The 14,725-nt window shown below is 44.1% G+C and overlaps 1 protein-coding gene across 3 annotated transcripts in view; it reads left to right on the forward strand.

The window, feature by feature from the left end:
• Nucleotides 1-2,388: 2,388 nt before the first annotated feature.
• Nucleotides 2,389-14,725, forward strand: part of PLEKHS1 (pleckstrin homology domain containing S1) — a 64,618-nt gene continuing 52,281 nt past the window's right edge. Inside the window, exons 1-3 of one of the 3 annotated variants that reach the window (XM_054983986.1) lie at nt 2,389-2,476; nt 12,002-12,053; nt 13,546-13,599. In XM_054983986.1, coding sequence (XP_054839961.1) covers nt 13,566-13,599 — 34 coding nt within the window. In that variant the 5' untranslated portion in view covers nt 2,389-2,476; nt 12,002-12,053; nt 13,546-13,565. Of the gene's footprint in view, nt 2,477-12,001; nt 12,054-13,545; nt 13,600-13,622; nt 13,707-14,725 lie in introns of those variants that run through there. The other 2 variants (XM_054983987.1, XM_054983988.1) reach the window with 2 other exon arrangements.

A 14,725-nucleotide genomic window follows, 5' to 3' on the forward strand; every position in this document is an offset into this window, starting at 1 on the left:
ACTGTGCCCCCCAATTGGGGAAAAGATGACTTACCCGCCACTTCCAGACATTGCATCGCAATGACCACTTGCCCAGCATCTGTTGACCCTCCAGCCTCGGCCAAAGATGCACCCGCCTGTACCTGAGGCAAAACTCTTGCTCTGTCTGGTGGAGCCAAGGGTCAGACAAACCCTCAAGGGTGGAAATGCGAGACATCAGGTTATTAAGGAAGGCAGTTGTGGAGGCTGCCCTCACTGGCCTCCTGCAATTCCCTGCAGAGTTGGCACAGGCCACACCCCAGGCCTGCTCCAAAGCAGCAACTCTTTCCAGAAGTTGCTGCCTACTAGGCCCCATGTCATCATCAGAGGATGAAAGGGCAATCGGGGGCTGCCATGTGGTGTGCCTCTTGGCTGATCGTTTACCCTTGGAGGGTCCAGAGCCCTTTTTGGGAGGCATAGTAGCCCCTGTTGCCAACTGCCCCAAACAGGAGCCCTGCCATCCTTAACCACTAAACCAAGGTGGCCGGACCAATACCGCAAATATTGGGAACATCCCAGTGCCTGTGATACTCCACCACCACAGGAAAAGTGCCCAGGGCCAATGAAATTAGTCGCCAATAAACCACCCTAAAAATGGCCACCAGATGCAAGTACCCAAAATGACTGCCCAGCACCACAAAATGGCCACCAACCCAGGGTATCTGCAAGGCAGAGGGGCTGGGGAACCACTCAGTAAGCCGGTAGAGGGGGGGAAGGGCCAATGGCTAAAGCCCTCCCAACAATTAACCCCCCCCAAAAAACACCTGCTGGAGTGGTTGGGGTAGCTCCCGCCGTGGCAGCACTTGTTAGAGTGCTCCGCAAAATGAGCCCAGGAAGCAGGAAATTAGCTCCAAAAGCCAACCCTCAAGGCAACAATAAGCGTGAAAAACCCCTTCATGCTGTGGCGCGTGGGGGGACTCCTTGGCAATGGCCAGAACCCACCCCAAAAAGGCGTCATAGGCGGCGAAGCCGCGCCTGGTATACCCAGTAAGAACCTCAGCACTATGGGAAATTGGAAGGCTAGGCAAACCCCACACATCCACCCAACCGAGCAGGGGCCGCGCCTCAGGAAGTAACGGCCCGCGCAACAGCCATGGGGCCCCACTCGACCAAGCCTCCCCCGTGGAAACCAGCCTGCGCTGGCGGTAATGCCCACCTAGACTGCCTCAAAGGCTGCACCGACAGGAGGGGCTGTACAGCCTGAAGGCCCCTGCAGCCCCCAACAAGCCCTTCCCTGCCAGCGAGGCACCTCGCTATGGAACAAACCCCCTGCACTCCTCTGAAGCTGCCGCAAACAGCAGCGCCGAGAAGCCTCTGCACACCGGGAAGCCTCCCCACAGGCAGTCTCCGCTTCTTGTGTCAGGTGAGCCTAAGCAAAACGCTGCTGCTTCACCCGAGCACGAGGTGCACTGGAACACCGAGCGGGGAAGCAGCAGAGAACACCCGTCTTAGCTCCACCCCTCGCACAATTCCCCGGATACCAGGTAAGCGCCACTGCTGCCTCCTCCTCCTCCGGAGGGGCAAAACATGGGCCTCAACTGCAGCGGCTATTGCCGCTGGCCAGGGAGCCAAATTCCTAACTAAATGTAGCTGGAAAAAAGCATTTTTCTTGTTAGGAACGCCTGTTTCTCCTGCAGGAGACCAGGATCCAGCAAGGCTGTACTGAACTGTACACTGTACTGAACATTTTTTAGTTTTTAAAATAATCTTTCAATATTAACATTTTCTTTCAACATTAAGTGAAGTACCTCATCATCTGTTCATTGTCTTTTTTCATTGTTTCCTTACACCTGTGAAGAGCCAGTTTGGTGCAGTGGTTGAGTGGCAGGACTCTAGTCTGGAAAACCAGGTTTGATTCCCCACTCTTCCACATGAAACCAGCTGGGCAACCTTCAGTCAGTCACAGCTTCTTGAAGCTCTCTCAGCACTACCCACCTCACAGGGTGACTGTCATGAAGATAATAATAAAACACACTTTGTAAACGCCTCTGAGTGGGTGTTAAATTGTACTGAAGGGCAGTATATAAATCAAACGTTGTTGTTATTTACGTCAGGTAGCTGAAGCCATTCTATAGTATAAACAAGATGTCCGATGTCAGCATTCTGGAAAATATATAGACTCTAAGGAGAAAATGGAACAAGGAAATTAAACTGCATTTCATACTTTTCAAACCTAGGTGCATTTTGTGACTGAGTTCAATGAATGTCTTTTTATCAGCACTTGTCCAATATGTATTAGCATACTACCATCTACTGGGTTTCCCCCTTCCAACATCTTTCAGTATGAAAAATTCAGCTGGGGTATTTCCTTATGACTCATCGTACAGCTTGTGTGTTTAACAGACGGCTATAAGGCACTTGCTGCACAATCAACATTGAACTGGGAGTGATTCAGTGTTCAGGAAATTCAGCGTGGTTGGAGACTGTTAATCTTCAACATGGCAAATACATTGCACCTGTAAGTACTTTTTACAGACTTCAATTTGGGCACTGTTTGTTAGACTTGAAGTTTATTGGAGTGCTGTTTCATCTGGATGCTCTATCTGCATTTTAACTGAAGCAGCTGTTAGATAAGTTAAATTGTTGATATGTTAAATTGAAGTTGTATTTTTAAATACTATAAGCAAATAACAGGATGTATGGTCATGGGATTATCATTATTTAACCTGTGAGTGTGGTTTAAAGGCACATTATACCACTAAATAAAATCTAAGCATACTATAATTAAATATTCTTCTCCACACTTAAAATCGTAAACTGAAATCGTGACAAAGTGAACTTTAGTCCTTGAAAACTTGTGCTAGAATAAAATCTTGTTAGGCTTCAAGGTGCCACTGGACTCTTGAGATTCTGCAAATTCTGACTGAAGACTCTTTGCAAGTTCATTAATTTATGTTTCATCTCTCCAAACGACAGCCCTTCAAATGTATATATTTCTTCATTATTTCTTTAATAAACGTATAGTCTCATTAAACTGTACAACAAAAGCTTTGCTAAACTGTCAAAAGTCAAAGCATACAATTGCTCATGGACAAATTGCTTGTGCTTTTCTTTAGCTTTCCTTCGGAACTATTTCAGTGCTTAATTAAATAATTTATGCCATAAATTGCTTAACAGTTGTTTGTCCTGTGACTTGTGAATTGTAGTTATTTAGTACACTATGGGAGTAAAGAGAAAGGTGCTCTCTTGAAGTCAGTTATGATTGTCAAACAAAGCTGAAACCAAATTACTTAAGAGAGTATTTGGACCAACTCTAAACCCTGAGAAACTGCCTTTGAAATTGCTTTCCAGTAAGTTGAATGATTTAGATCTTTACAATCTAGTCCAGAGTAAATTAACTGGCTTCAGACTGATTGGTGGAAAACATATGATTTGAAAAATTAAGAAATTGTGGGAGGAGGGGGACAAAACCAAAATGCTATTAAATTAATGTTATTCAGGTTAAAGTTTATTGCCCTGACATACTGATTCCTCCTAATTTCCTCCTAAATTCAGGAGCCTGTATTTTCCCCTTAGGACAAGGACCAAAATAGAAGAGATATGCACCTGAAAAAATCAGTATTTTTCAGTTTTGGATTTCAGGAAGGGCATAAATACTGATAACTCAATTATAGTTGGATCCCCTGATACAGTTTCAGGATTTGGGTTCTTGTTTTTCCAGGATTCTGGAATTATTTGGGTTCCGTTATTCCCTATGGGGGTCATGGGGGGCAGGGTGGAGTGTCTATTTTTGAACCAAAAGATACTAGGGAAGCTAGTGTTGTCTCCTCTAAAGACACCCCCTTAAAAAAACTTAAAGCAAATTGGAGCAAGGGGTGCAATTCTATGGGACTCTGGGAAAAGGATGAAAAAACTGCCCTTTCTGCACAAAAGATTAAGAGAAGGAGGGAGGGAGAAGTCAGCCAGACCCACAATTCTGCCAGTCCTACACCTGGCATGCTGTCTGGGAGCTGCCTTCCCTGAGCTGGGCAGGACTCACAGCAACTGGGAACCACCTTGCCCCGGACCAGGCAAGGTGTCTCCTTTTCCCCTCCCTCCCATTGTTAGGAAGCCTGTTTAAGGGAAGAAACAGACTTGGGGCCCTTCAAATGCCGGCCCCAAATAGTCCTGAATTTTTCTGGACTGATATAGGATCCAGATACCAGTGTTCCCAAGAATCCCAAACACCAGTCTGGTGGTATATATTTGGAATGAATATATCCAGGGCTTTTTTTCAGTGGGAACGCAGTGGAACGGAGTTCCAGCACCTCTTGAAAATGGTCACATGGCCGGTGGCCCCACCCCCTGATCTCCAGACAGAGAGGAGTTTAGATCACCTTCTGTGCTGCTGGAGTGGCGGGGAGGGTGATCTAAACTCCCCTCTGCCTGGCGATTGGGGGCAGGGCCACTGTCCATGTGACCATTTTCACCGAGGGTGATTTAAACTTTAAAAAACTCCCCCCTTGTTCCAGCTAACCCAAAGTGACATCATTGTGCGGTCCTGAGTTCCACCACCTCTTTTCCCAGAAAAAAAGCCCTTGATATATCAAAGTGCACATTCCTACAAAACAGCAATGCAGGTGAAGAAAATAGCATGAGGGGAAGAGCTGAACTGCCCCTTTGCTACCACAGCTGTTGTAAGCAATGTGTACATTCCCTTCCCCCTACAGTAGATCAAATCATAAAATTCCCATGCAAAGCATACTCTGGACCACAGTCTCATGCCAACAGCCTTCCTCAGAGCAATTACTTTTCAAAGTCCAGGAGTTCTAGAGAACTCTCAAGTTAGACTGCTGTTTTATCATTTTCTTTGGTTCTAATAAAGTATATTAAGTGACTTTGGGTTTTGGATTTTACTTTGGACCAATGTGGCTATCTGCAAGCTCTTTCTGCTTTATAAAGGATTCCAAAGCATCTTGATCCCTTTGATCAAAATGTTTTTGCTGAATATATATAAATATGAATAACTGTAAACTTGAAACTTAAATATATAAATCAATACTTAGCAGTATGACTCAATCACAAACATTTTAGCAGCTATGATGATTACAATAAAGCAATAACATGCTTGGCCCTGATGGCTGAAATGGATGCCTGGATGGCTTTTTTGTTTGTTTTGGAAGATACTTTTGTGTCTCTGCCTTTCTACCTGTTTTTTCCAGCACATTATATTGCATTTATTTGGTAGGGGAAAGTCTACCATGGTGCAGAGTACTACTCCATTCCGCACCAATTAAAAGTCCAAGCATTTCTCATTATCTGTATCCTTGAGATGGACTACTACTTCCATAAACTAAAATAAGAAAAGAGTTTGTCAATACAATAGATCATATTTTTAATCTCTCATTACTACATCTCTGACTTCTGAGTATGTTTGCTTAATCTTATTTGAAAGTAAAGTTGGCTGTGTTAGAGTTGATTTTTAAAAAAATCAGCTCGTGACATTAGAATGCAATGGTGCCTAAGCAGTATTTAATAAATACTAAATACTTCCTTGTTCATAAAGAAACCAACATGACCGGCGAAGCTCAGGATTTCCTTGCTGCCAGGACAACCATGGGGGCTGTCCCAGAAGATTCTGGTCCCTATACAAATAGCAGGGCATATGCTTTGTTTTGTTTTGGGGGGACAAGGGGCTTGGATTGGTAATGGGGGGATTTCCCACTTTGCCACTGGCATGCACTGGCCATTACCAGGTGAAGTTTAGACTCATATATACTCAGAACCTCTTTAAGGCTGGTGGTCTGCCCTAGAAAGCAGTTTGATCCAGATGCTTTCTGATGTCTGTTGGGGATTTTCCAGTTTGCAGAGTTGGCACTCCTGATACAGCCCTGGGTGACCTGTGGAAAACAGATGACCCCCAACTGTGACACAATAGCTACTGCATGTCCCTTCCTGTGGAGTCCAGAATTCCCCTTGGTTTACTGAGGAACTTGGGACAATGAAATGGCTGGGCAGACAGAGCACAAGGGAGAAAAACTTGAAGTGAATGTGACTAAATACAAGTGAGAGCACATTGTAATGCCTACCCTCACTTCTCTGTCACCATTGTGTTTGCAAAATGTCATCTGGCAGGCCTTTTCTGGGTTGTAAAAGGGTTGACCCCGAAAATATGCCAGACCCACTATGACTCTTGCAGTATATTTTGTAGATAAAATTGCTTGTACCAGTGGTTCAATTAACTCTCCGGATGTTATTGAAATGCAGTCTAGTTTGAGATGCATGGATGAATTTCAGTTGATGAGGCCTAATGAAGTGGGCCAGCTGCTTAAAAGACTGCAGCCCACCATACCTAGGTTCAAGGCTGATAGTATCAAGTTCGGCTGCGTTGATCCAGTGGATCCAGAAGATGATAAATACCTCTCCGCAGGAAAGAGTAGCTCCAATTGCTTTGAAAGAGTCAGTTGTGAAACCCCTCCTGTAGAGGGCAGCCCTGAATACAAATGATTTACCCAGTTTCCTGGGGGTAAAGTGTAGATGACTGGGGAAGGCGATGGGAAACTACCTAGTAAAAAGTCTGCCAAGAAAATGTCGTGATGTGACGTCCCCCCCATGAGTCAGTAATGACTCGGTGCTTGCACAGGGGACTACCTTTACCTTTAAACAAGTACCACCCAATGGCCAGCATTGCATTCTTGAGCAAGAAGCTTTAATTGGTGGTAGCTACCAAACTTCAAGCAGCCTCGGAGGAAACAAATTATCTAGACTCATTTCAATTAGGCCTGGGTTTGGGACCCCAAAAAAGCATTGGTCACCTGACTGATGATTTTCACTAGAAAAATGACAGGGGAAGTCCTCCCGGTTGATTCTCCTTGTGGCTGTTGATACCATCAGCAATGGTATCCTTCTGGATAGGCTGCCTGGGTTGGGAGTGGAAGGCACCATGCTCCAAAAGACCAGTACTAGCTGCCCATCTGTTTCAAAGCGCTGCTTCATACCTTTAATGCTCTAAATGGCTTGCAGGCAAGGTACTTGAAGGGCCACTTCCACACATATTGCCCATTCCACTAGTTAAGATCCTCTTCTGAAGCCCTGCTGTCTGTGCCTCTGCCTTCAGAAGTGAGGCAGGTGGTAACCAGAGACAGGGCTTTTCCAAAGGTGGCACCTTGTCTTTGGAATAGGATTGCCAGGTGACTGGTTTTCCACTGGACAGTCCAGTTTTCTATTGGACTGATAGGGCAGAAAACAGTTAAAATACTAGACATATGAATGTCCAGTATTTTTGAGTGTATAGGAGGAGCAGCTAGCCACTGGCCTACAGGAGCCAGTGGCAGTGCCAGTAAGCCTTCCTGCACTGCCTCTGTCCCTCTCCCCTCCACCTGCTCTCCTGAGGGAGTAGCCAGCAGGCCCAACCAGCCTCCTGTGCTACTTGTGCCATCTCCCCTCTGCTTCCAGCATGCTCACCTGTTCAAGCTCTGGAGGAGCAACCAGCCAGCCAGATTGAAACTAGAACCACCCAGGTGGCTCAGTTTCAAGTTAGTGGGACTGGTCAAATCCCAATGACTTGTCCATCCATAAAGACTATGCCATACCCAGTGAATGCGTCATGAGAGAGGGCATTCATCAAGAAGTTCAGTGCATGTTATCTTTTAATCATTACAAAAATTTGGTTAGGCTACATCAGAGGCCTAAATCAAATCTACCAAGAGGAATTTGATAGCAATGCAGCCTAATCAAAGTAAATGGAAATTAAACTGTAATTTGATATAGAATTTTATTACATTTCAGACAATATAAAAATTATAAGAAGTGCCCATATATAAATAAGCCAATCTCTGTATTTTCTAATGAGGGTCTACACCCATACTAAATAGACATAAACGTATGAATTATATCAATAGAATGCAGAATCAATCTCCTAATCAATGCTGCAGCCCATCACTGGTTGCAGGGAGTCTCAAAAGCTCCAATAAACAGAAGTTTTCCTTCATTCATTTGCTCCCACAGATTCATAGAATCATAGGGTTGGAAGGGACCTCCAGAGTCATTTAGTCCAACCACCTGCACAATGCAGGAAATTCACAACTATCTCCCCTCCCCACACCCCCAGTGACCCCTGCTCCATGCCCAGAAGATAGCAAAATACCATCAGGATCCCTAGCCAAATTGTCCTGAGGAAAATTTCTACCGGACCCCAAGGTGGCAATTGGTCTTACCCTGGGCCACACGAACTAAGCACTGATGTAATCATGTAACCCTTCCTGCCCTCCCTCCCATGATCTGCCTAGGTTCACAGAAAAAGCATTGCTGTCAGATGGCCATCTAGCCTCTGCTCAAAATCTTCCAAAGAAGGAGAGCCCACCACCTCCCAAGGAAGCCTGTTCCACTGAGGGACCACTCTAACTATCAGGAAGTTCTTCCTAATGTTTAGCTGAAAACTCTTTTGATTTAATTTTAACCTATTGGTTCTGGTCTGAGCTGAAACCCATGCTGGCTCTTAGTAATCCCTAAGTGCTCAAGGACTGACTATTTTCTGATTTGTTCTAAAACGTTTCCAAGTATAGATGTCAAGCTGATGGGTCAGTAGTTACTAGAGGTGGGCACGAACAGCAATACGAACAAAAAAAGCTACAAACAGCCCAATCAGCTGTTCACAAGCAAGCTCTTCGTGAGGCCCCGTTCCCAATGAACATGTGTTCGTTACAAGCCCTGTTCATGGTGTTCATCAACTGTTTGTCAAGCCAGACAGTCTGGCGCCTTTCAGTCAATTTCCTTGGCAACATTAGGCATGGACTTTCTGAACTCTGTCTTAACTCCTGTTGCCCTGGAAACCCCAATCTAAGCCCAGGGGCACTTCACCCCCAACTCAGCCACTTGTCAGGGAAAACCCTGACAAGGGCTGATTGCAGCCTGCCGGGGTTTAAATTTCCCTCTCCCTGTTGCTGCGCAGTGTAGGAAGAGGGACATCTAAATCCCACACTCAGCGACTTGTCAGGGAAACCCCTGACAAGGTACGGTTTCTGGGAGTGGTGTCGTAGGGATCTTGAGCCTGCTCCCCCCCCCGCCCGAACAATGAACAATGTTCGTGAACAGGTCATGTTCGTGGTTGTTCGTGATTCCCTGTTTGTGGATGGCAACAACGAACATCGTGTTCATTTCCCCCCCCCCTGTTCATGCCCACCTCTAGTAGTTACCTGGATCCTCCTTTTCCCCCTTCTTAAAGATGGGGACAACATTTGCCCAGCTCTAGTCTTCTGGTACCTCGCCTGTTCTCCAAGAATTCCCAAAAATATTGGACAGAGGCTTAGAAATTACATCTGTGCATTCTTTTAGCAATTCATCTGGCCCTGACGACATAGTTTCATTTAAAGAAACTAGGTTATTATATACTACTACTGTGTCAGTCCTAGGCTGTAACTCCCTCCCCCATCATATCTTCTGTTATTGCCATGTGGAGGGCCATTTCCATCGCAAGAGAAGACTGAGGAAAAGTAGGAATTGAGCAGTTCTGCCCTCTCTTCATTGCCTGTTACAATTTCACTCTCCTGTCCCTGCAATGGACCTACCATGTCCTTGCTCTTTTTCTTACTTTGAACATAAGCACTCTTTTTGTTGTTTTTGGCATCTCTTGCTAGCCTAAGCTCATACTGAGCTCTAGCTTTTCTAACACTCTCCCTACAAGCATTGGTTATTTGCTTATATTCATCCTTGGTTATAAGTCCAACAAAGAGGTCCTCTGAGATCCCTGTCAACCTCTTAACTTCCATTTCAAAATTGCAGTAGTACTGAACTTACTGCTTAGCAGCCTCTCTCAGGCCATTCTCTCAATATTCAAATCTCACTGTCACATCTATAACAATGGCCTTCATCTCAAGTCAGGCTTCCAGAACATGCCATCAGATGTCTTCAGTGTAGCTCATGGTGTTTCCCATCCTCCTTAGCACTTTTCATAACAATCTTCAAAATCTCCAAATTCTCTAAGCAATCAGGTGAAGCAATAAATCCTCTTTGCCTTGGAGGATCCTCTTTGCCTTGGATTAACTGGACAAGCAGCCTGTAACCTAACAGTCAAAATCCTAGAGAATAGTCTCAATGCAATTGACCCAATATCAATGTACTCCAGTTACCAATATCCTTCAACTCCTTCTCATCATCAGCCTTTGGTACCAGGATGGATATATACCTCTTTACCACTACTGGTATGCCACTTGTCATTAACCATATATTAAAAAGCTATGCCAGCTGCTTTCCAATAGGATCCATCCTCTTAAGATCTTTTACCCCAATCCCATTGGAGCTAGCTGCATTATCTTACTTCATCACCTCTAGGTTCCCTGAACAAACAAGATGTGCTAGAAATACATTTAGTTGCTAATTTACTTACGATAGCAGCCTTCCACATCCTGATGGATTGCTGCAATTATTTATTTGTTTATTTATTATAATTATTTATCCCCCATCTTTTTCTTGTAGCTCAGGGCAGCTTACAATTCCAAAAATTAAAAACATATAAAAAGGGTGAAACTCTATTTGAAGCCCTCACAATTTCAGCTCTTCCTAAAAATAAAAGGGAACCTATTCCACAAGGTTAGAGCCACAATAGAAAAGAAGCAGGTGCTAACAGAAGCCAAGCACGCCAACTTATGCTGGGGAAGGACTAGAAAGTGACAAACAGAAGACCATATTCAGTGCAAAGGGCAAATGGGATGAAATGTACCTTTCAGATATGTGGGTCCTAGGCTGTGAAGGACCCACAGCCTTCAGTTCAGTATCTTGAACTGAACTTGGCAGTCAATGTAACTGTTTTAAAGTTGACTAGCCTCTGACAATAATCAGGTTGCCATTGCTGAACCAGTTGCAGTTCCCAGGTTGTCCCCATGGGCAGCCCAACATAGAATGTGCTGCAGTAGCGACAATAAACAACAACAATTGGGAAATCCTTTTAATGTAACGTGTGTTTATACCTAAAACTGGAAAAGAAAATCCCCAGCTCTGTCTCTTTGTCCTGGACTTTTACCTCCAAAGAAGCACAAATAGAAAATATCAAAGTATCCCACAATATGCTAGTCCTTGATTTTGTCAAGTTTCTCTTATCAAACTGTTCCATAGTTATAAGTTAGGAGTAAGCCCCATGGTGGGAATTATTTCTGAGTAAGCATGTTTAAGATTATCTTTGTGGGCTAAGCAAGCACAATGATGGTGCTAACCAGGGGTCATTTTGTAGAAAAAGAGCTGGAGGAACTCATTAGCATAACTCATTAGCATATGCCACGCCTCTTAGTGTGACTGATTTGCATATGCCACACCCCCTGACATCACCTATTCTGGCGGTTTTGGACCCAATCCTGGCCATTCTGGGCCCAAAATGGCAAAAGGGCGGCTAAAAATGGCTGAAAGGGGGCCCAAAATGGTCAGGATTAGGCCACTGATGAGCAGGAGAGTGATCCACCACCTGTCAGAGGCCTGATCCAGGCCATTTTGGCCCCAATCCAGGCCAAAATGGGCCCAAAATGGCCAAGAATCAGGTGGGCGGGGCCACCTGACATGTGACCTCTTTGGGGAACTGCTGGAACTGCGTTCCTGTGCATTCCCCCTTGAAATGAGCCCTGGTGCTAACAAAATATATTCTTGGTTGGTGTTAGAGGTCATGATAAGAGCGCAGGGAAGGAGTTGCAATGCTGGAACATTCCAAGCGTTATCTTTAAAACATTGTGAGCTGCAATGAACTGAAAGCTAAAATGAGATATACATTTTAAATTAGCATTTCTCCTACAGAAATGGTTTAATTCTCTTTACAGAACTGGTTTAATTTTTCGATGCTTGTCATTGACAAAGAAATGTTAAGCAATTTAATATTCAAGATATGGGATATATATGATATAATATCCTTAAAATTCTTGTAGTGTTACCTGCTGCCAAGCAATATAATCATGTTCTCAAGCTGCCATCTCCATGCCTTTCAGATCAAATTAGATGTCTCCTGTTCACAAAATGAAATAGTTCAATAATTGCAACTTTTGCAATTATTGTAAATCATCCTTACAACTTTCTACTTTTCTTTTAGATAAGTTGGTCTACTATCTTTGTCAGTGCCATTGGTTGAATCTAAATCTTTGGTGAGTATAGTTGCAGTATCAGATTTGCAGTAGAAACCCATTATTAAATGCAATTGTGGTCTTACATAATTTATACAAATTAGTGTGGTTGAACTCAGTATCTATTATTCCACCAACAGCACTGAGAATATAAAATGTCTACTTCCATAAGGATTTTCTTGTGCAACTGCATCTTTTTATGAGCCTTAATGATGTATATTATATATGCTGTAAATTAATATATAAACAACCATTTCTCCCATGTAATTGTTGCAGTCTCAATTGTCCTTATTTGTCTGCTATTTGCCATATACATATAAACACCCATATGATAAATGTATGTTTTTCCAGCTGGGCAAATGGCATCTTTGGGGACTGAGATCCTGAAACAGCATAGAAGGAAAGAATTAATATGGTCACCCACATGCATTATCCCAATACAAAGCTGCACCCTCCTGCTCTTTGTGGTTTAAAAAACAGAGACTAATCCATTCATGGATTTCCCATAGTCAGGTCAAGTTAATCCATTCTGGACCCAGCATATTTCAGTGACTATTCCTTCTGAGTCAAGTTTCATCCCCATTTTCTTCAAGCTGCAACCACATTTCCTTGTATTATTCTAAACTTTACCAAAATATACTAAATTGTGCCCTGAAGACATCCAGTTCTGAAATAAGAATAAGCAGTGATGCAAACCTCTGTATTCAGGACAGAATTTTAATTTCCTTGACACCAAATTATCATGGGGATGAGGGGATTAGATCAATTATAAGCAGCATTTTATTCATTTTCTTTTCTTCCTTTAAAATACATTTGAACATAATATAATTCTGATGTGGTCTGTGATTCTGATTGCACTTTATTATATTAAATAAACTCCTGGAATGTTCTGAATTTCAGTGTATTATGCAAACAACAATAACTATGAGAAAGGAGCAACAAAGAAGTAAATTTGCAGCAATTATTATTATTTATTAAATACATCCTTTTGGATAAGCACAGTTAGCATTTATGTTAGTATTTAGATAACCTAGGTCGTTTCCACACTACTCACCTTCATCCGGAACGTTGCGGAATGTCGCAAAAAAAACCCGCGGAAGATAGCGTCTTCTCGCGCGAGTTTTGTGCGACATTGTGCAAAACTCGCGCGAGAAGATGCTATCTTCCGCATTTTTTTCGCAACGTTCCGCAACGTTCTGGATGAAGGTGAGTAGTGGAAACGGCCCTAGTTAATGAACACTAACAAACAATAAACATTCTTTATCATCTGATAAGTCATTGCTAAGTTACAGTTTCTGTTTACGTGACTTAGAGAAGAAGAATGAGAAACAAAATAAAAGTTCCTTTTTAATGTCCGTAATTCCTGCTGATGTATGAAAAGGACTTGTGATTGCTTTCTGAAAAGGCAGGGAGATATTATTAAGCACAAAGTCCTCGATTATAATGGTAATCTGGGTAACAGCTTTGAGCATGAATCAGAGAGGCCTTTAACGCTTGTCCTTTGTTTATTTAGCAGGTTAAGAAACTAGCCCAATGGATTCCAAGTATACAAGAAGAACTAGCACGGGTACAAGACTGAATGGAATGAGATTTGGCAAACAAAAATCCATAACTATTTCACAGTATTTTTATGGTGTCTGTTTATCAACCTTGCTTTTTGGGAAAACAATTAATGTAATCAACCAATAATTTAAAAGATCATACTGTTCACCTTACTATGCTGTATTCAAAGACTGGGTTGACTGATTGGCCATCTCCACTAAATATCTGGGCATGGAAATTCTGGGCTTTAGCCAGCCTGAAATTCATACCTTCAGCAGCACTCTTCTCCGAGGCCTGAGGAGATGTCACTTTGCAGACACCACCAGGCCAGAATTTCTGTTCAGGTTTAGGCCCTAAGCAACTGAGGTTTTGAGAGGGTTTGTCAGGGAAGGGGGTGGTGGGGGTAGAGAGTAGAGATGGGCACGATCTGAATTACGATTTCAAACACACACACACACCCGATTTTGGCGTTTTCGCCATCGTGACTCAGCTAATCGGTTCTGTCCATGGCAACCGATCCAGCTGTTGGGAGTTTGCTTGTTCGGGACTTGATTGGATATATCGGTTTATGTTCGGAATTGCAGACACTCTGGTGCTAGTAATTTATTCCCGGGGCAACGGAGTCAGGGAAATGAGCTGTGTTTGCCCTCCTTCTGTCGCCCTCGAAACACAAATGGAATCCCAACTTTCCTTGATTAGCAGGCTTCCTTCCAACCACGGAGCAGCAACCCAGGGGAGGGAGGGGGAAGGGAGTGGGCACAAAGGAAAGGCAAAAGGCAGCATGGGAGGCTGGGAGGCCGCCTGCGCCGTTTGCCTTTCCCCAGGACAAGGGGCGCGTGGGCAAGCTGGCAGCCCCTTGTCCTGGGGAAAGGCAAAAGGCAGTGCGGGTGGCTGGGAGGCTGCCCGCGCCATTCGCCTTTCCTCAGGACAAGGGGCGCGCAGGCAAGCCGGCCGCCCCTTGTCCTGGGGAAAGGCAAAAGGCAGTGCAGGTGGCTGGAAGGCTGCCTGCGTCATTCGCCTTTCCCCAGGAAAAGGGGCGTGTGGGCAAGCTGGCAGCCCCTTGTCCTGGGGAAAGGCAAAAGGCAGTGCGGGTGGCTGGGAGGCTGCCCGTGCCATTCGCCTTTCCCCAGGACAAGGGGCGCGCAGGCAAG

The sequence above is a fragment of the Eublepharis macularius genome, chromosome 6, assembly GCF_028583425.1.
Source record: "Eublepharis macularius isolate TG4126 chromosome 6, MPM_Emac_v1.0, whole genome shotgun sequence".
Lineage (NCBI taxonomy): Eukaryota > Metazoa > Chordata > Lepidosauria > Squamata > Eublepharidae > Eublepharis > Eublepharis macularius.